We start from the raw sequence: 21,744 nt of genomic DNA, 5'->3' as shown, positions 1-21,744 counted from the left end.
CAGCTTTGTTTGCCACGTTGCTCTCACACAGCACTTGTGATAACACCAATTTCTGGTGGATGAGCAGAGAACAAAACCCAGGGCTTGAGCAGGAGACAAAACCAGAGACACTGTAAGGATGTCTCAAAAAAACCAGGACAGCCAAAGGATGGCAAGCTGACTCAAAGGATGAGTTAGGTTCAGCCCTAAATTTTAAATATTTTGATGTTTTGCTCTCTAGGCCAACCAGGACCTAAATTTTACCACAGAATTCACAGAATCATAGAATGGATTTGACTGGAAGGGACCTTAAAGATCATCCAGTTCCAACTCATTTTATAGCCCCACCAAATAGGATATCAGACAAGTGTCATCATTAATAGGATGCTCTAGGCAGCTTCACAATAACCATTAGCTTGAATTCTCCTCTCTGCTTTCCTTTAAGCTCTGCTCAGGAAAATCTTCCCAAAGATTTCCATCAGAGGAGGTATTTTTGCAGCAGTAAGAATGGGGGAAGAAAAGCACCCAGTAAATTCAAATGGGCAGTTTGGAATTGCAGAGCATGCAGGAGCCATGAAACTTCAACAGAAATTGATGTTATCTCATCAGTCCTAGGTTGGGATTTACAGGGAAATACTGTTCAAACATAACTGCAGCAAACTCTGCATTTAACATTAATCCTCTTGGATAGGTAATGAAAAACACAAATTTCACAGCCTGGTCAATCAGGACCCCATCCCATGGCCCAGCCCACATTTTTGGTCCAAACCCATGTGGTGCTCATTGTCTGGAGGATGAGTTATGAACCTCCCTGTGTTGCTCCTTTAACCAAATGGGGTTGGATTACCAGGAAAAATCTTGGTTTGATTTGTGGTTCTGTCAGCAAGGATGAGCCTGGGGAAAATTTCAAAGGGAATTGCAAAATCTGAATACTTTTCCTTTCAAAAAAAAAATGAGGGTACAATTCACACCAGCCTGCTCAGGTGGGGAGGAGTTCACCTCACTTGTATTTTGCAGCACTAAATCATTTAACACAATTGCCAACCCATTAATCTAATTCAGCCCTTATGTTACAGGGATTCAAAGGCAGGCAGTGATTTTGCCTTACTCTCATTTTGTTTCACTAAGGATACCTCTTATTTTTGATGGGGTAAGGACTGAGTTTTAATGCCTGGCTACTGGGCAGTTTGTTGAACAGGGTTTGCACATCCCAATTTCATTTGGAGTCTCCAGGGGACACTCTAGTCCCCAGGATTAATCCCAAATAGCTCTTCCAAACACAAACCCAACTCTGGCCGAGCATTAAAGACAAGGGAAGCATTCATTCTGGGAAGGTTTTATTTCACAAATAATTCAGAAATCAAAAGAAAATGGAAGGGTAGGAAGGAAAAGATATTTTACAATTCTGTATTTAGAAAAAAAAATCTAGTTTATAAACAACCATGGCCCCCTGAAAAACATGCAAAGGCACACAAAAATTTACAAGTAACTTTTATACATAGGAAGTAAAATACACCATTTTTCATAGAAAAAAAAAAAAAAAGAAAAGCAACTCTATGAACTGGCCCTAAATATTTAGACTGCACAAGGGACCAACTGGAGCCTCCTCAACCAGCTGTTGGCTGAAAGTCTTAAAAAGAAGGAATGAGTGGAGCCAAGGCCCCACCAGCACAGGCTCTGGATTTCACCCTGGATGTGTTTCCTGGAGATTTGGCTCATTTGCAGATGTTCTGCAGTGACCCTGCCATTGCTTCCAAATCCCAAATTACTGGAAAAGAAGAGCCAGGCAGCATCAGCTTTGGCTACACCTGCATGCTACAGGTGCCTACAGATCTGCTGAGCTGGGGCTGAGGAGGAACAGGCCTGGTGATGCATCTTTAAGCTGCACTGAAACATAGCAGGCTGAGAAATGTCTTGGTATCAGAAATAAAATCTGTCAATATTTGGCTAAAAGCTGGTACTGTCCCACCTATTCATGAATAGCTAGCACACATGATTGCAAGTCATTGATAGGTCATGACTGCCTTGGAGGACCTGATCACCCCTAATTCTGGTGGAGGTATGTTTAAATTAATAGCACCCAGGACCTCGAAAAATATTTGTGTAGTAAAGTCACAATTTCTCTTTTGTACAACAAATACAAAAATAAACAGATACAGACTTAAATTAACATTGGTTTCTAAAAATCCAAACCAGTTGGCTGAAGATAAAAATACACAATTGTAACTTGAATTAAGCATTTTAGGATATTTCTGTTGGAATAATAACCCTTCCCTTGTCCCCTTTCCATCACCTAGGTACATCCCCAGCTGTTTGGATTTTTATGTGCTCACAGTAATCCCCTGGGTTTTACTCCAAGAGCCCTCACATTCCTTTCCATCACCTTCCATCCTTATTTTCCATGGATCCCACGTTACCATCGAGGTGTTTTATGTGCTCCTGCAGTCCCCATGAACCTGACTGCTCCTCTCACCCTCTCCAATGCAACCCCAGCCCATTTGGCCCAGGATATCCCAAATTCTTGCTGCAGTGTTGGATGGGCTTGGACCAGACCATGCACACCCCAACGCTGCACAGCGGGCAGAAACGGGGAAGCTTTTCCTCACTGCCAACATCCCAAGTGCTCCCAACCAGCAGCTTTTCTAGGATGTGTTCCAGCTGTTTTTAACATCAATTTACTTTATGAGAAAAGGAAATAGTTCAGTTTTCCTATCTGAAGTCAATACTGTACACCTTGGATGACAATACTACATAAACAAAGACGACACGAAGAGTCACTTCTCTCTATCCGCCCCAAAAGTGGCTTTTCTGTGCAGTATTTCTGGAGACAGCACAAAGTAGCTTCAATTTCAGGTTTTACAAAAGGTTTCTTTTCCAAATTCAGATTTTATGGAGAAATAAATCCCAGTGGTGGGACAAACCGAGTGATAAATGTAATTTAAATGTCATTTCCTTGTTGATTTCATGGTGTTTACAGATTTAAAGAAGCATTTAATCATATAAATGCTTTTGGTCTGTGTTTTGAAAGAGCTTGATGAGATGGCTCTTATATCTGTCTAGATTAAACCAAACATGTTCTGGGTGTAAGAGCAGCTGTGAAACATCTGCCAAAGAGAGGGAAATATTTCCCCATTTCTTATCCAGTATTACAATTCAGTTGTTGAGCAGAAGGACTGTACATTTTACAAGAACTGAAGAACTACTGTTGACTTTATCCTCTCATGAAGTTACTGGACGTGTGTGTATCAAAAACCCACCAGATTTGTGTTTAGACCAATCATAAAAATCCATTTCCAGTATGCAGCAGAGAATATCCTCCTGCCTTAAAAAAGCAGCTCATGCCGAGCCCTTCTCATGGCTTTGAAATGCATTTGGGTGCATGTCAAGACAAAAATATCAAAATACAGAATAACATCATTACAACACCATATGAGTTTTGTAAAACCCACCATCCTGGATATCAAATGCTCAGGGGTGCAGCATTTGCACTGGAAGTGGGGATCTGTTGGCTTCACAAATTGGACAGGAAAAATTAATCTACCCCAATTTAGGCCACATCTTTAAAGCCTCAGAACTGCACACACCACAAGGAGCTTCACAAAGGGAAAGTGAACCTGCTTCCTACAGATGCAACCATTCCTAGCAGAAATAAGATTAATTTTATCACTACTTGACTACTATAAAACAACCAGCACTGCTGTATAAACCAATACACTGCATTTAACTGAAGTTATGGCATGGAGTATAGGATGAGATGTGCCAGCACAGGAGCCCCAATTCTCTGACTGCTCAGAGTTTGCAAAATACCTGGGAGTGTTTGACCAGCAAACACTAAACCTGCTCTTTGGATGATGTGGTGGCCTCATTTTCTGAGGATCTCTGCCACCATTTTACACCCTGCTCCAGGCCCACAGAACCTCAATTTTGGCTGCCAAGGGCATCCCCAAACCCCATCGTTCGAGGTACACAGCAGCCTCACACAGCAGTGCTGCTGCACGCCACCTCAGTGGGAAAACACCACTTTTTATCCTCTTTTGCACAGAAACCATCCAACATACACAAAAGCACTCTGTGAAAGCCCATCCTCTCCCCAAAGGATGCCATTTCTCAATGAGTTTCTTATTCCAAAGTGTCCAGTGCCTGGACAGCCGCTCACTCCCGAGTCTGCTCATCCTCACACCCATCCCAGGAGAAGCTTCACACCCTAAAAACACCATCCAGGCCCGGGCTGAGATCCCTGAATCTGCTGCACGTGGAGCCACCGCCATTCTGTGTAGCAACACCTCTGGTAAAATGAAACTTAGAACAGTTTATGGTCGCTGAATGCCCCTAGAGAAACAAAAAACACGAGACGAAAAGATACAACGCTGCACGGGTGCGATGAGATGCCAACAGCTGAGTCAGAACCTGGGGTCTTTTTTTGGGGTTTTGGGGTTGTTTTTTTTTTCCCCCCTTTTCTTTTGGAATTCCCTGAAGGAGATGGGCAAGGAGGGTCCGGGCAGAGCTGATGTTGTTCAGAGGAGCTTTGGCGTCTCTGGAGATCCACAGAGAGCTGTCCCAAAGGAACCGGCGCCTTCCCTGGGGAATTATTGCTTCACTGCAAAGATTCGGAAAGCGTTCCCGTCTGAAGGGTTCTTCAAGCTGGACACAAAGAAAAGAGGAAAAGAAAACAAACGTGGAATGAACCAAATGAAGACACAGCAGAGCCCAAAGAGGCAACTCTGAATTTCTCCTCTTTCCTACCAGGAGAAGAGAAAGGTAAAGGATGAAAAAGAAGTGGCACAAATCCATCCAAAAAGGTTTCACCTTTTTTTAATGTTTTCATTCCAAATCTGTAGTGCTGATGCCAACAAAAGGAGCTGGAAGACAACAGACTCTCTTACAGCCCTAGCTTTTATCCCAAGAACACTGTGCTCCCTTGTGCAGAGATTCAGGCATAAAGAGGAATATGTTTTCCTAAAAAAACCAGTTGTCAAATAGGCTGGCAGGTTCCCAGGGCCTGTCTGGCTTGGCTCCCAGTGCTGGCAGTGGGAATGGCCAGATCAGCTCACGTTAAATGACAATAAATATGGATATTCATTTTCAGTCTGCAGAGGTGTCCCCAGATGCTCTGACTCCAAGCTGCTTGGGGTGGCTGTGTGCATGGGGAAAGAGGGTGCTTCTATTGCCAGGTCCTGCTGCACTGAGAAAACCCAGGAAAAATACAAAATTTCATATTCCCACAAAATAAACATTGCAACAAGGGTAAGGACCCAGTAAATCCTCAAGGCCATCTTTTCCCACACCTGCTTGGGCGTGAATCTTTACCCAAGGTTATTTCCAGCATCCTAAAGGGCAAGGGTTCACCTTAATCTTGGAAAAGCTAGTTCACTGTCTGGTGGATCTCACAGCATGAAGCTGCTCCTTATTGCTGAGTGTAAATAACACTTTCCAAATCTTCATCCCTGCTGTGAGAAGGTCTCTGGTTTCCCTCACCTCTCAGGTCAGCACTGGCTGCTCACATTGCACATCCCTGAGAGTGATGGGATTTATTCTTAGCTAGGGCACAGTTTGTCATACCAGAAAAAAGTTGACTTTTAGTATAAAAGATAAGTGAAAGTAAGAAAGAGATAGAAAAATTTCAAAGGAACAGGAGGTTTTTCACCTAAATCCAATTTATCAAATTGGAAAATGGTGACGCTGGTAATCTATTATTAAACACCCCATATTTAACAGCTGCTTTAATAGCAATTTAATAGTTTTCTTGTCTTAGTCTGTTTTTATTTCTTGAGATACTCTAAAGCATTCTGGAAAATCCATTGTTAGAAAAAAAAACAGCAAAGTCGATAAAATTTCTTATGGCCTTTATAAAAGAAGAACTGCACAGAGTAAACAGAGTTAGCACTGACCAAAACCCCCTCTAACTGTGGGAAATTCTATTCTTGCAAAGACAACCCTGAGAAATCAGTGCCATCACAGCAATATCTGAAAAAATACAGAACAGATTGAAAGTGAAGTCTCAAATTAGAAAGGGCTGGGTGAGCTGTGAATGGATTGTTGGGATCATGAGGAGATGCAGGATTTTGGAAGCACAGATTTGCAATTGGTCACTGAAATCAGCATGGTTGGCCCAACAGAAACTACAAAAAAAAACCTACAAGGGTGGCAAATTCATCTTCAAAAAGTATTTGATAATGTCTCAAGAAGTTAATTTACTCACGCTTCTTTCAAAGAGAATAGAGGACATGAATCAACAAATACAAATCCCACACCTCAGAATTGAACAGAAATCCAAATTATGAAACCCAAATCACGACCCAGGCTGAAAACTGAAAATACCTGTGCTTATCTCCTGATGTGTTAAACACACAGCAAAGTGTATTAACGTGGACTTGTGCTGAAACAAACTCTAACACGGTTTAACACCATCTCCCACCTTTCTCAGCAGCCCCTGAGCGCAGCTGAGCAGGACAGCACGCTCCAGTTGTTTGGGTGTCACAATTCTCAGTGACACTGCAAAGTCACATCTTCCCAAAGCAGCCTGCTGAGCTGATCCCTGCTGACTTTCACAGGCAGCTGAACCCGCTGTGGAAAAGAAGAGGGGAGTACAAAGGGAAGAAATCCCACCTCTCTGACTGGACACCGTTCTTTAAGGAGCCAACGTAGATTTTCTTCTTTTCTACAGGCATCACGTCCACAAAGCCTCCTCTTTCATCTGAAATGACCCCTGCGTGCACTGCAGCTTTGCAGATACTGGAGCTCTGAAAAATATCGAATTGTTTGACTCATGCACTGTCTATATTTTACACACAAAGATTTATCAATTCCATAAACACCAAGAAAAACAGGGAAAAGAAAAAGAAACAGTTATGAAACAATTTTTTCCCTCTTTGGGACAAACGAGGGACTAGATCTTGCAGGTATGTCATAATCCCTGGGTGAAAGAAGATCCACCATCACCACAGAGAACAGGCAGATTTTCCATCATTCTCAGGTGGAGCTGCACCTGTGAGATCATCATGGAATCATGGAATGGTTTGGGCTGGAAAGGACCTTAGAGCTCATCCAGTGTCATCCCCTGCCGTGGCAGGGACACGTTCCACTGTCCCAGGCTGCTCCAAGCCCCATCCAACGTGGCCTTGGGCACTTCCAGGGATCCAGGGGCAGCCACAGCTTCTCTGGGAATCTGTGCCAGGGCCTCCCCATCTTCCCAGGGAACAATTTCTTCCCAATATCCCTTCTGAACCCATCTTATCCAGGGCCAAGACTGAATTGAGGACAACTTTCCAGCCAGTGCCTCTTGAGACTGCACCAGAGAACCCTCTGAGGTGAAACTCTGTGCTCTGACCTCAGCAAAGGTTATTCACACAGTTGTTTGAAAAGGAGATGCTTCTCCTGAATAAAGGTAAATGACCACTAATTTTCTGGCCAGTTCACATCTTTCTTTCTAGGAAAGACAGAAGGGCTGCCCCCACTGACTGGTGAAGTTTTTGGATGGGCATCACCCCATAAAACAGCACCAAATGTGGAGGGAGATTACACATCTGGAAAGACTGAAGTTTCTCTATTGCACATCCCAGACATGCAGAGTCAGAAGAGCTGGAGGAACACAAACCACTGGTGACTAAGCCCCCAAAGCATCCAGGAAAAGGGAGCAAAAGCAGAGAAGTCTGAGGGATAGTATAAACTTGGCCATCAGCTCTCTGCAGGGTTTACATACAGCAAGCTGGAAAAGCAGAAAGGAAAAAATCAACTTTGCACAGTGAACTGCAGCAGGTGAAAATCCCAACCCCAGAAATGCCCTGATTGCTAAAAATCCAAGCACCACAAATCCAGTGCCAAGTGCAACTGTTCCCATTGCATATGTACAATAGAGCCCAGGCTCTCACAGCCATATATGGCAGCTTTGCCTTGTCCCCTATATATTTATTTATCACTTTGGATGGCCTATCTCTTGGCAGCCCTTGGAGTTTTGGTATTTTGCTTCTATATATGGTCAAGGGAGAAAGGGAATGCTGTGTTTGGAAGATATGCAGTGAATTTGCTTTAATATGTGGTGGGAAATCTATAAATCTAAAACTGGCTCATAAAATTAAACTGTCCTGGATCAATTTGCAACCCTCTCCACTGGGAGACATCCTGAACAATGTTCTTTTCAAAGCATTCCTGTTATTTTTTGTTCCAGGACTCGCTGTTCTGCAGCTCACTCAAAGCTTTGACCAACAGACTTAGCCCAAACCTCCTCTTATCACTCTGTTGGATTACAGCCCTCTCATGTCCCAGGCCAGGCTGTGCTTTGATTAATTAATTGCAGAGTTTTTGGAAGATGAGCTATTACAAAAACAAGGCCTTCCCTCCCAGGTTCAGGAGTGCAGCAGTATGGACAATACAACAGCTTTCCATGGAGAAGCCCCTTGGGATGCTCTGAGACCAATTCCTGATGAAATGAGCCCCAGGGCACACACCATGAAATGACAACACACTTTGTAGTGGGTCATTAACAATATTCTCTGACTGTGAGCTTAATCACCCAGAATTTCCTCATTAGTGTGATTGGTTTAACCATTATGTTCATATCTCCTGAGAGCTGACTCCCAACTCGGTTTGCTCTGGTGACAAACTCCTGCCTCTGTGCAGGCCATCCATCCATCCATCCATCCATCCATCCATCCATCCATCCATCCAATCTCCTCCTCCAAGCAATCACTGCACAACTGTGGATAAAACCTTATCTCAAAAGTGGGGAATTTGTTCTCTTTCCTGGCTCCACGGGGCTCCTGGGCAGGGATGGGGATGGGTTTCCTTCCCCTGCAGGATTATGTCACAGCAGGAGCCTGGCAGAGTGACAAAGGACAGAGTCTCATGGAAGTCAAAAGCTCTTCTACAATCTTCATAAAGATCCTTGGCTGCTCCCACAGCTCCAGCACCAAGGCCAGGTTGGACAGGGCTTGGAGCAACCCAGTCTATGGAAAATGTCCCTGCCCTGGCAGGGGGTGGAACTGGATGAGCTTTGAAGTCCCTTCCACCCCAAACCATTCCATGGTTCTATGATCATCACAGAACCAGGCCTCTCCACTTTTACCATTGCACATTTCCTGCATTTTATTCATTAACTCCAAAATTCAAGTCTCCTCTATGTCCCTGTTCCACAGTCTTACTAATTTCCCCATGAACAATTCCCCCAGAACTGCTTTTTAAAGCAAAGTGCAGACTGGAAATGGGGCTAAATTCTTCCTTTCCTTTTAGATAGTTTATTTAAGAAGACTCAGTGGGAGCCCAAGTGCTCCCAGGGCCATGCAGGTGCCACACTAGACATGAAGTTGCCTTCCCAAAGCCCTCCTAGAAGACCAGCACTTGTCTCATCCAGCTCATAATTATTCCTCAGCAGTGAGCTTGGATTAATTCCCAGCATCCTGCACAACCTTTCTCCCTGGGAAAAGCCTTTCCCCAAATTCTCCTTGCATGTGGTTATTTCTCTCCTTGACTTCCCATTCTGAGCATTCCCACCTCTCCTTTTGCAGCACCATTCAGAGTCACCTCAAACTCTTTGTCCCAAACCCTGGAGGAAGTGGCCAAATACTTTTTTACTATTATTGCTTTTTGTTTTTTCTCCCAAGCCACCATCCATGACCCCGTTTATGAAACAATACCCAGGAGGGAGAGTAGGAAATGGGTTCATTAAAGGACACTAATCCTTTTGCGTCAGCACAATGCCAGCCTGGGATGCTGCTCCTCACCTAATTCCTTTGTAATCACAGGCCCTGTTCAGGGGTGATCTGAGGGAGGTTTGTCCTCTGTAAAAAAGAGAAAACTATTTCCCATTTCCTGCAGGTGGGAGCATGCAGGAGGCAGGTACTGCAGGGAGGCAGCTGCTCCATGGATTTGCCTGTGAGCTACTCCAGGATAACCTGTTTGTGCAGCTCTACCTTCAAAAAAAATGGTCTTGAGCAAAATTAAAAATCGTGTGGGTGTTTTTTTTGTTTTTTTTTTAACTGCTTTCAAAATTGCTTCTCCAAATTACTGGATAATTTCTGCAGGATGGATTTTCTCAGCAGTCTGCAAAGCTCCAGGGTGATCCAAAGCTGGGGGTCCACAAGCTGCTGAGTGCTTCCTCCAGGCTTTCAAAAGCTACAATCCTACAGGCTACAGGGCAGCCAGGGAGCTGGCATTCCTGAGCACAGTCCCCAGTGGAAAAAAGAAAATGAGGAAAAAACCCAAAATAACCAGACACCCGCAAATGGAAAAACATTGAGACCCAGTTTTCAGAGGCTTAATATTAAGAGATTTCAAGAAAATGACTCTGCCTAGTTTTAGCATCGAGTCTCTGCTCATCCCCATGAGCAGAGCTCAAAAAACAAACCCATAAAACCAGCTCACACTATTTATTTCCACTGCTCTGAGCTCTGTCCTGGCTGCTCAGAAACTCTTCATCACCCAGAAAGAGGAGGAGAGGGGAGGGAGGTCCCTTCCTGTCAACTATAGTGTGATAGCATGGAACAAAAGCCCTTTGGTGCTCATCTATAAACCCCAAAATGCTTTACAAAGATAAACAAGTGCAACCATGATTTCACAGCCAGAGCCCAAAGGCTTGGGGAGCTTAAGGGACACGACCAAATGTCCAGCAAGGAGTCAGTGCTGGAGAGTAGAAGGGCTCACCAAACCCAGTGGCCACAACTCAAGGAGCGACACATCCAAATCCTTCAGAATAAATCCGAGCTGGAGGGCAGAAGGGCTCCCCAAGCCTGTTGACCCCATCTTTCACCCCCATTTCCCCATCCCCACTTGGAATAACTACAGGAGAGTTTGAATTTCTCCCCTGCACCCCCGACAGGACTATCACGACATGCAGGGAGAGGTTTGTACTCACATCTGCATAAACGTTGGTGCCAAACACAGGCGCCCAGTACGAGGGCTCGTCCTTACAGTGGGCTGGGCAATAAATCCTAGAAAACAATGGGTTCAGATTTATTCTCCACAGCAGGGCTGGACAGGAAGGCGAGCTGCATTCCTGGGAGATTTCGAGTGCCTGCATCTGGTCTGCAGGTGGCAACAGTGAATTTGATTATTCGCTCCCCTCAGATGACATTTGGCTGTTGCTGCAGAGCTGCAAATAGAGGGATTGGGACCACTAGAAGAGGGATTGGTCTTTTGTGACCCTTTCAAGGGGGAGTACCTGTATTTTTGCTCAATTCTCTGTACATAAATCTCTGCACGTGCTTGTGCCCCCCTGCCCTGTCACTTACTGCTGCACAGTCTCCAGAACAAATTTCTTCCATGTTTAAGGTGGAAAGGAAAACCACATCCAAAACCCAACTAATGCAGAAGCAAAAACACAAAGAGTGTGTGCAGTTGCACACTCACACATGAGAGTGTGCTGGGACAGGGTTGTGCAGCCTGGCTGATACATTACTGAAGCCATCCAAAGACATAAAGTGAATTTTCTACAGTGATACCAAGAAAAGCATGGTGGCAGGAGGAAACATCATTCCCAACCCCCTACTCCAGTTCAACCAGTATGATCAGCTCTTCTCCCACCAGCCCTCAAATTCAGGGCCCTCTGTTAAGCTGCCTCTCCTCAGGACAGAGAGTTTAAACCCAGCAGATTTGTGTTACCTTGGGCAGTGGCTCACTGGCTTTTTGAAGTGGCACAGTTCAGCTACTGTGGTGTAACAATCCAGAGTCTGTGCTGCCAAGATAAACGTGGAAAGGCAAATTATTAGACCCAAAAAGCTCAGGCTGCTGCAGAAAACACAAGTCAGGGCCACACAGTGCATTTGGTGAGACCCTTGCCCAAGTGAGAGCAGCAGGAGTAAAGCTGCTCCAGCAGCAGGATCCCAGGATGGGGTTCCAGCTCTCCAGCAGGAATCCTACAACCACCCCACAAAGTGGCCTTAAAAAAGTCACAGCTTTCAGAAGAGACAACCCACAACACGTGGGTTTGCTGCAGTTCCAGATGTGGACCCCAAAAATCCTGACACCTACAGTTCTCCCTGGAAGGGGCTCAGGTGGATCTGATCAAAAGGATGGTTCTGCCTTGGAGGAATCTTTCAAAGATATTCAGAAAGTGGGAATTGTTTAAAAAGTAGAGCAGTGTTTATTTATATGCCCATCAGAAATGTGATGACTCACTGTTAAAAACTAATTTCACATGTATTGTGTTTCTCATTATATTACTGCACTAGGACATTAGCCACTTTTTTTTCAATTTTTGTAAGTGCTGACACTTGACTGAGGCTTTTAAAGATGCATGGCTCCACTTCCACCCCTTTATCACCAGCTGAAGTCTGGACCCCACCATGATCCATCAGCAGGACATGCTGCTGGAATTGGCCCATTATCACTTATTTCTCCACCTTCCTCTGAGATGCCCCCAGGAAAATGAGGAGGGTGGAGGTGGAATTGCCCATGGAGGGTGGGCAGTCACTCCAAGGTCCTAGATCACCCCAGACCACCATGCCAGAGTTGGGTTGTGGCACAGAACCATTTGACACAACCACTGAAAAGGAAAAAGAGCCCTGAAAGAATGATGTTTTCAAATACCCCCTAAAACTCCAGCAACAATATTTTCTCCCCCCAACTTTTAAAACTTACTTGTGACTTTGGAAACCATGAATGCATTTGAAGGTTTACTTTTCCTGTAAAACAAGCAAATAAAAAAAAAATTAAAAAAATAAGCAGAGTAGAATTACTTGGATCACTGTGCCTACATGAGAGCAACAAAGATGACTGAATATCTGCTTTTTAAAGCAAATACCAACAATTTTTGGTGAAGGCAGTACCTGAAGGACTCCACACCATTCCTGGTGGACTTCACAAAAGCAGGTGTCCTCCCTTTCCTCGTGATATCCACCAGCCCTCCTTTGTTGTCCAGGATTCCATAATGGATTGCAGCACGACAAATGCTGGAGGACTGACAAGAGATAAATAAACGGGGTGTGAAATAAATCAAATAAATCAAATAAATCCCATTCACAGAGCAATGCTGCCCAACTGCTACATGAAAAACGGAGAAGAAATGAAACCACCACTAAAGCACCAAGTGGAAAATAAGCTGAGTACACTCCTTTGGAATCTGGTTGTTAAATCTTCCTCTCCCAATACAGCCTGATTCTTTCATTACTATTATTTTAAGCACTGCCTGGTTGAATGGCAAGTTGTTGGTTTTTTTTTTTTTTTTTAATAACAAAACCATACATTTCAATACAATTTAGAGGAAAAGCAGTGTTGGAAGTGAGCAACCAGTCTGAAACATTTCCAGTTCTCGACAAAATATTCAAACCCAAAATATTTCTGCTGACGCCACTTGGAGGGGTTGGGTGTCTGCAATCACAGAAGTTGCAGGGCAAAGGCACATCAGGGGTGATTCAGTCACGCACCAACAGTTGGAATAGGGAAAGAAAACCTGATTTTACCCCCAAAAAAACCCTTTTATCTTCCAACTTCCTTCACCCCAAAAGTAGTTTTGATGGGAAAACGATGCCAGGCTTTATTTATAAATGATCTTGCTAATTTAAGATCAAGCAAAACAGCCCAAAATATTATTTAGTTTCAAATTTTAACTGTGTTTTTTCTATAAAGTTTCTGTTCAGATGAGAGCTGCCCACATGAACAAAGAGATCTTTGTAGGAGCTGCCTATTGATCCTCATCCCTCAGTTTCCATGTGTGTCCACATTAAGGACAATTCCTGATAAAATCACGTCTGGAACCACTTTGTCTTCCCAGAGTCTGTCCCTTTTTTCAACACCAAGACGAGGAAAATACAGATAATCCTTATTAGCACCATTTTACAGCAGCACAGCCAGAGAATATGAAAAGCCAAATTACACCAGAATGGCTGGCATTTCCCATTCCTGTCATTACCACTGACTCCCACAAATTACATCCAGGAGCTATTAAAAGGTACTTACACTTTCGTAATAAAATGTTCCAAAGATCTTTCCCTTACTGTACAAGCAGCCAGCTGGGCACAAATACCTAGTAAAGATATATATCTCTGAGGGTGGTGAAAAACAATTCAAGAAAAACAGACTTTGACTCGATTTCATTTAATAGTCATTCCATTCATTTCACGTAGCTCTCCTGTTTTAAAAACAAGATTGCAAAATAGCTACTTTTTAAAACAGTTGCTCCACCCTCCTTAAGAGCCCGACCAATATTTAGGTTCTGTGGATTTGGTTTTTCTCCAAGTGATAAACTGTCCTGTTCTCTGCAGAAACCTTAACCAGAAGTTCTTGACTGGCTGGGAGGGGACAAGCCATGAATTATTGGTCTGGCCTGGACGGCAGTGGAATGCATGAAAAAGGCTCGAAAAATGACTCTGCCAAAATTTATTAAATTATTTTGGACACCTGAATAAAATCAACCAAATCACCTTATTGCCAGGCTTGGCTGAAGGTTGAATTTAGAGAAATTTAGGGGATTTTTTTTTGTTGGGTTTTGGGGGTTTTCCTAAAGAGATCTACCTAGAGAGTCACAACAAATACATAATGCAACCTATCCTATGTTTGCAAGAACTGAGCAATATTTAGTAATAAAATGTAAATAATTATTAAAAATATTTAGCAATAAAAAATAAATATTTATTTACTTTTTCCCTCAGCACTCCAAGAAGTATCATCAAAACCCTACCTGTTGCACGTTGAGCCTCTGCACTTGTCTCTCATCTTGGTTTCACAGGTAATGACTTGTGCTGGGGAGAGAAAAAAAATATCCAATAAATACATTTTTTAAAAAGGAAATTGCTCAGCCTGCTCCTCAGCTACAGAAATGAGCAACCTCCACACATCTTTCCTGGAGGTCTTTGATGCAACAAGATAAAAATCTGATTTTATCCCGCCTGGAGCAGTTGGTGCCTCTTTAGCCCTTCACCTGAGACAGGTGTCTCTGGAATATTAGCAAGGAAGATGGAGCTGACAGCTGAAGGCTTTGATTTACAGCCCGAGGTCTGCAGTCAGAGCTCTCATTCTCCTTTTAATTACAGACTCTCCAGATGCTGGCAGATAAACTTGAAAAGGACCCGCTGGCTTGCCCCACCTTGTTTCCTCAATAAGTGTCTTTTAATTAACAGCGGTTGGAAAACAGCTCAGGAAGTACCAGCAGCTCCACAAATAACTTTGGGAATATTCCCAAGCAAGAAATAAAGAGGAAACAAGCCATAAACCCCAGAAAAGTTGTGAAGAAGGTTAAGTGCTGAGTGTAGAGTTTTTTAAAGGAGAAATAACACCAAGATTTCCTAAATCTATTACTGATTGAGGGGACTTTTGATATTTTATTGGGATAAGGAGGACGTGGACTGCTGGAGTCAGTCAGAGATGTCACAGGGATGCTCCAGGGCTGGAGCTCCTCTGGAGCCAGGCTGGGAGAGCTGGGGGTGCTCACCTGGAGAGGAGAAGGATCCAGGGAGAGCTCAGAGCCCCTTCCAGAGCCTAAAGGGGCTCCAGGAGAGCTGGAGAGGGACTGGGGACAAGGGATGGAGGGACAGGACACAGGGAATGGCTCCCAGTGCCAGAGAGTGGATTTAGATTGGATATTGGGCAGGAAATTTTCCCATGAGGGTGCTGAGGCCCTGGCACAGGTGCCCAGAGCAGCTGTGGCTGCCCCTGGATCCCTGGAGGTGTCCAAGGCCAGGTTGGATGGGGCTTGGAGCAGCCTGGGACAGTGGAAGGTGTCCCTGCCCATGGCAGGGATGGAATGGGATGGGTTTTAATGTCCCTTCCAAACCAAACCAAACCAAACCATTCTATGAATTCTATGGATTCTATGAAATGACTGGAACAAACACACAACTTTTCAGATTGATGTGCAGAAGGTACAGGTTGCTTTTGAGAGCTTTGCTCACCACTTCTATCTGCACAATTAGCAGTGAATTTTCACACAGATCACCTCTCCCTCCACTCAAACATCCTCCCAGTTTCTTATCCCTGAGCCTCCTCATCACTTCCCACACCTCTTCTCACAGAGGTGCTTCAAAACTCATAGGAGCTGGAGAAGAGAAAGGCTGTGTCTTACTCATGTAGGACTCTGGGGTGGTTTTCTTGAGCTTGGTGGTTTTGCTGGGTTTGTTTTCTGGAAGGTGGAACTGCACTGGCTTCTGCTCTGCCACCTGTGGAATCTCCACCTCGTTGGTCTCCTCTGTCTCAGCAATGATGGGATCTTCATAGCGGTGAGCTTGGCAGAAGAGGGGATTCAAAATAATTACAGTGTGCTCACACTGGTGGGCAAGTCAGACGGGTTCATGTTTTGTGGGGATGGTTTAGCTGGATCAAGATCTGCTTTTAAACAGCTGGGAGATCAGAAATACCCATTGGATACAGCACAGGGCTATTGCCAGGGCACTCCTCTCCTGCTCCTCAGCATTTACAGCATCTCACAATAAAGATTTGAAGGGATCCCTACTAATTAATGAAAAAAAAAAAAGTGCTGATATTCCTCCCTGTTTCCCACTGAGCTCTTCCCTCTGGAGGAAAAACCAAATTTGCTGACGGGCTCATATTCCATCAGGCCACCCCCTTCCTTCTCCCTGCTGCAGCCCATCTGCACCCTGGGTTCCTCCTTTAAACCCCACCAAAAAAAAAAAAAAAAATTAAGAAATGCACAGTGGCAACAAAATAAGCCTCTGCTTTGGGCAAGTCTCCAGGGAATCTTCCTGTTTCCAAAGAGCCAGGCCAGTTCTCTGGGAAGCAAAACACTTGGGAGGAGAGAAATGACCCCAGGAGATCCTGGGTGCCAGGGGTAGCACTGCTGCACTGCAGGGCTCACCCTAATAATATGTTTCACTCTATTGACCTCTCTTTCAAAAATACTCCACAGGTCAGGAAAAACCCTCCAGGATCCCCCTCCCCTCCTTCCAGGGACACAAATTGTTAGGTTCATTTTGCATCCCTGAAAAGCAAGGTGGGGAGGGAGGCAGAGGCTCCATCCGTGTCCCCTGAAGGAGCAGGGCAGGCAGCCAAGCTGTGCCCACCCACCACGCCTCTGCCAAGCACTGGAGAGAGAACACTCCCTTCCCCAAAAAGCCCCACCAGCACGGGATCACTCCTGCTCCAGGGCTCAAAACCCCCTGCAGATCCCCTGCCAAACCCATGGAAGCTCAGAGCTGCTTCTCCCCATCCAAGCTCTCTGTTTGCAGCAGCACAACGTGCTGAATCCCAGCTCCACATTTACCAGCAGCTCAGGGATTCTTCCTTCCAGTGCCTGACGATTTCCCACCTTTCCCAACATCGGAATATCGAGGGTGGCTAATTAAAAGGAGCATGTAGCTGTGGCTGGTTCTAATTAGAAGCTTCCAAAGGTTAGCTCCAGCCTTGTCCCCCATCCCAGAGGTGCCCAGGCCCCCCCAGGTACCTTTGTAGCAGAGGTTGTTCTGGCAGCTGCCCCCATAGCTCGGTGGGCACTCGGAGCAGGGACGGCCCGTCTTGTACGGAGCTTCTCCGATCCAATTGCCCCTGGGAGCACGGGAGAAATGAGCGCCCACCCAACACCCAAATACCCTTCCCAAACCAGGAACATCACCCTGCCTGAGAGCAACTAAATAAAGACTAAACAGCCAGCCTGGTAGGAAAGATGTTCCTGCTCGTTTCATCTCTAAAATGACATTTTTTAGGGGTTTATTTAAATCGTGTGCCGCATCGCTTTTATATTACATTTCAATATAAACACCAGGATTTTATGTAATCAGAAATAAATCAATGGATTACTGCGTTTTGCTGAAGAAACTCCTCAGAAACAACAGCCCATTTTGGCATTGTGTCCTGCAGGTTTTAGGGGATGAGGAGTTTGAAGGAGCTGGAGTTAAGCTGTGGCTGTAAACTCCTGGGTTATGCTCTTTCAGCTGTCTCCACCTATAAGGCTACATGAGGACAATGTGCACCGATGCCAGAGAGAAAAGATTAGGCAGAAACTGCAGGAATAGAGTATTTTTCCATCCAGCAGCTCTGAATGGATGACGTGTGAGTGGCCCAGCCTGCTGTGGGGGCTCTGTGGGAGATGCTGCTGTCCCTCAGGAGGAGCAGGTTGTTAAATCCCACTAGCACAATGGGCTCATCTGATGTGGGGAGAGGGGTTTAGAGAGCCCACCCCCAGAGCTCTGCCTGGGACATGTCAGCTGCAGCCCCACACTTCTTTTTCCTTTGCATTGTTCTGCACTGTGATCCCCTGGAGTCAGATGCTCCCCAAGCCACTCCGTTTGCACAGAGCGATTTCCCTCTTTCACTTTGTTTTGAAGTTTTAAATTGCCAAGGGCTTGCAGTGGGAATGTTTCTCCTATTAGCCATTAAACCAGAAAATATTAACTGCCGTTGCCAGGTAGTAAACTTCTCCTGGATGTAGTAGGCAAGAAATATTATTCTCATTTTGAAATTTAATCAAACCGTCGAGCGAGTGAAATCTTGACTGCTGCAGTTACTTCAGGGTTTTTTTGGCATTAACCACCACCCCATCCCTTCCCACCCTGTGACAGCAGAGAGCAAGCCTTGCTCAGCAGCACACGCCAGCTCCATCCTGGCCATCTCCTGCTCCTCCTTTCCCTTCCCATGGCAGGAACATCAAAGCTCCAGCCTGGCCCCAGCCTCTCATTCAGTTTTCCAGGCAGTGCTCAGTAGTTTTGAACCAGCCCTTTGCTGCTGTCTAAAGAAAAAATTTAAAGCCACAACCACCAGTCTAGACTGCCTGAAATCTCTTCCCCAGAGCCTGAGCTAGTTAAGCAAGCTGCCAGTTTTGGGGAGCTGGAGGGAGCCCAGCTGCTCTGCCTTACTTGGGGGAGTAGTTGCAGACCAGGTAGACAGCGTTCTCCCAGATCTCTCCCCAAACATTCATCTGCTTGCAGACATTCACAGCACAGCCAATCCTGTTGGTCGTGGCCCAGACTATCTGTGAGGGAAATGTTGTTATGGAAAATAAGCAAATTACCCCAGTCTAGAGATGGGGGGGATGTGGGGAGAGTGGGTACAGACCCCTTGGAGTCCTTTACCTGGGTGTAGTGTGTGCACATGGCACCTGTACACCTGTCTGGGCACCAGGGGTTGCACTCGTGAGGATATGGGAATGTGTAATCTTTCACTTCATCATACCAGGACTGGACATGGAACGCTGGAGATCGATACCTGAGGGGGAAAAGGCAGTCAGAATCAGGATGTTCTGGTAGAAGTTTTCACATTAAAAAAAAAAAAACCAAAAACTAAAATGTTAAAGATGAAGGGTTAGATGGGATATTGAGAAGAAATATCCTATGAGGGTGGGAAGGCACAGGATGCCCAGAGCAGCTGTGGCTGTCCCTGGATCCCTGGAAATGTCCAAGGCCAGGCTGGACAGGGCTTGGAACTCCCTGGGACAGTGGAAAGTGTCCCTGGCCATGTCAGGGTAGCTGGAACTGGAAGATCTTTGAGGTCCCTTCCAACCCAAACTGTTGTGTGTTTCTATGATTTTTTCCCTCAGATTCACAACCTGACCTGACTCTGCATTATTTATAGGTTTGACATGATCCTCAAGTGCTGCTGACCTGAAATGCCCTCTCACTTTTCCACTCAACTACAAAATAACTTCTAGTTTGGCAGAAAGCTGTGTTTTGAAAGTAAACTGAAGTTAGGCTTTGCCAAACATCTTAAACCAAAAGCCATCGTGTACCTATTTTACCAAGGGGCAATTTGTTAAATCTGGAAGTCAACTCACACCAATACTGTAAGACCTCTGAAAGTGAGTGGGCTTTTCCTCATCACATCCCACCAGGAGCTGGTGTGGAGCAGTTGGTGCACTGCACTCCTATCTTGTGTTTTTTGGCAGCAATTTTCCCCTGCACCAAGCCCCCTTTACCCCGTGTGTGATCTCTGCCTCAGACCGTGGTATCTGAGGCAGTGCTGATGCTGTCTGTGCTGTCTGGGGAACAAAAATGATGTCAAAACTCGCTGTAGGAACTCATGCACATTTTACACACTGTGTAAACAGTGAGCAAACAGAGTGATCTGCAAACTGCACCAAACCCACTTCTTTTTGATTGCTTTCAACAGCTCACACCAAGCAAGCTGCCAGAAATCCAAATGATATCATTACCGACTGGAGCTTATCCTTCCAGCCAACTTTTCATTAAAAATCATTCATTAGAAGCATTTTAAAAACATCCATCTCATGATGTCATGAAGCAAATACTTTCCGAATCCCATTTTACGGGAGAGGAAATGGAGGCAATCAAGTTATGGCCCGTTCCTGAAAAAGCTGAGATAAATCTGATTTTTCTTTCCTCTCAGGGACCAAGATTGGATCTTCTTCCATCAGGAGCCCATGGCCATCCTGAGCACTTGTAGGACAGCCAAGAACAGCACGATCCTTTGACTTTGTTTCCAATGAATTAACCACTCTGCTTTCCAAACATTAAAATGGGCCCCATTTTTACATCAGGCTAATTTCACACCAGCAAATTTCCTTTGTTTTCCACCAAGTTCTGCCTGATTTACAACACAGATAACTGGACTTCCACCCAGGAACTGGGGGAAAACGCTCAGGGCTCCTGAGCAGGTACAAAATGTTTGCTGTGCAAAGCAGATTAAACCTATAACAAGCTTAAAAACAAGGGCTTAACAATAAACAAATTTCAGCCTGAGATGGAGAGGCAAATCCCTTGGGAAGCCTTCATGTCAGCTTTCCTAACTGGGTTAATGACTCTGGTTTAACAACTTTTCTCAGGAACTGAAAAAAAACCCTGCAAAGTGTTTTCAGTAAAGAAAAATCAAGAGCCAGATAAATATTTATGGAAAACACAGCAAGAGATAATTAAATTCTGAACTGATTCCAGACACAAATTCTGAGCTGAATGCAGGCATTGCTCCTGAGAAACTTCAGCCTTCAGCTGAATGATGCCAGAACCCCCCCTGAAACAGCAGATGTAGGGGCAAGGGTTCAGACCTCTGTTGTCCTCAAGGACAAGGAGTGACTTTAGGTGTTTTACAGAGGTGCTACCCTGAGATCCAGAGGGATGGAGGAGCCCCAGTCAGAGCTGGTTTCCTGGGAAGTCTCAGTGGAAGGTGGCTGCAGGCATTACCACCATAACCATCTCCCTGAAGCCATCACAATTAATGATTTTGTGCTTTTCTCCCCAGCTTTTTCTCCCATCTCCCCGGTGCTCTACCAAGCATCAGAGCAAAAATCTGCAAAGCAGGAGCCATAAATCCCCCTCTGCAGAGATCCTGCAACACCCCGAGTCTCACCTGCCCCAGTGGACAGCCAGGTTCTGCCCAATGGACCTGATGAGGTCGCTGGGTCCATGGTCCCAGATGCACTGCTGAGCCCAAGCGTGTGCTGAGCGCTCCAGATCCTCATCCCAGATCTTCAGGGGGTGGGGAGAGAAAAGAACAGTTTTTCAGTCAGTTTTTCATCTCAAACTCGCTAGATCAAGAGGTTAAACCAACAGCAGTTAGTGGAGAAAGACTGAGGTACAGATCACCCCCTGACACACACATGTCTGGCCTGTCCCGGTGCAGCCACCGAATTTCTGTGCTAAAATAACATTTCTCAACGTGTTCCCCTGCCATGAAACTCCAGGGCACTAAAGAGTCTATGGTTTTCCCCAGCTGATGCCATGCTTCTGAGGAAATGCTTCACTCAGGTCACCAGAAAACACACAAACCCACATCCAGACCATCCACCCTAAACCACAAGATATCCTTGGCAGTTGTTTTTCTAACATGTTTTAAAGAATTAAAAATGAAAATATGAGGTTGGAGATCCCATGATCTCCAATATGACACATATTTCTGAGTCCTGCAGGAGTTCTGACATACACTCAGTGCTTTATGTAT

General features: G+C 45.1%; 1 protein-coding gene across 2 annotated transcripts in view; it reads right to left on the bottom strand.

The window, feature by feature from the left end:
* Positions 1-1,303: 1,303 nt before the first annotated feature.
* Positions 1,304-21,744, bottom strand: part of CRISPLD2 (cysteine rich secretory protein LCCL domain containing 2) — a 29,558-nt gene continuing 9,117 nt past the window's right edge. For both annotated transcript variants that reach the window (XM_014874451.2, XM_088172082.1), the window contains exons 3-15: positions 21,154-21,272; positions 18,927-19,059; positions 18,711-18,826; positions 17,303-17,403; positions 15,968-16,126; positions 14,588-14,648; positions 13,867-13,933; positions 12,738-12,868; positions 12,550-12,593; positions 11,572-11,644; positions 10,826-10,901; positions 6,586-6,719; positions 1,304-4,620 (exon numbers count right to left, since the gene is read on the bottom strand). In XM_014874451.2, the coding sequence (XP_014729937.1) occupies positions 4,566-4,620; positions 6,586-6,719; positions 10,826-10,901; positions 11,572-11,644; positions 12,550-12,593; positions 12,738-12,868; positions 13,867-13,933; positions 14,588-14,648; positions 15,968-16,126; positions 17,303-17,403; positions 18,711-18,826; positions 18,927-19,059; positions 21,154-21,272 (1,269 nt within the window). In that variant the 3' untranslated portion in view covers positions 1,304-4,565. The remainder of the gene's footprint in view (positions 4,621-6,585; positions 6,720-10,825; positions 10,902-11,571; positions 11,645-12,549; positions 12,594-12,737; positions 12,869-13,866; positions 13,934-14,587; positions 14,649-15,967; positions 16,127-17,302; positions 17,404-18,710; positions 18,827-18,926; positions 19,060-21,153; positions 21,273-21,744) is intronic.

Source organism: Sturnus vulgaris, chromosome 12 (assembly GCF_052056855.1).
Source record: "Sturnus vulgaris isolate bStuVul1 chromosome 12, bStuVul1.hap1, whole genome shotgun sequence".
NCBI lineage: Eukaryota > Metazoa > Chordata > Aves > Passeriformes > Sturnidae > Sturnus > Sturnus vulgaris.
Note: the sequence above shows the minus strand (reverse complement) of the source record. Positions and strands in the feature narration are given on the sequence as shown.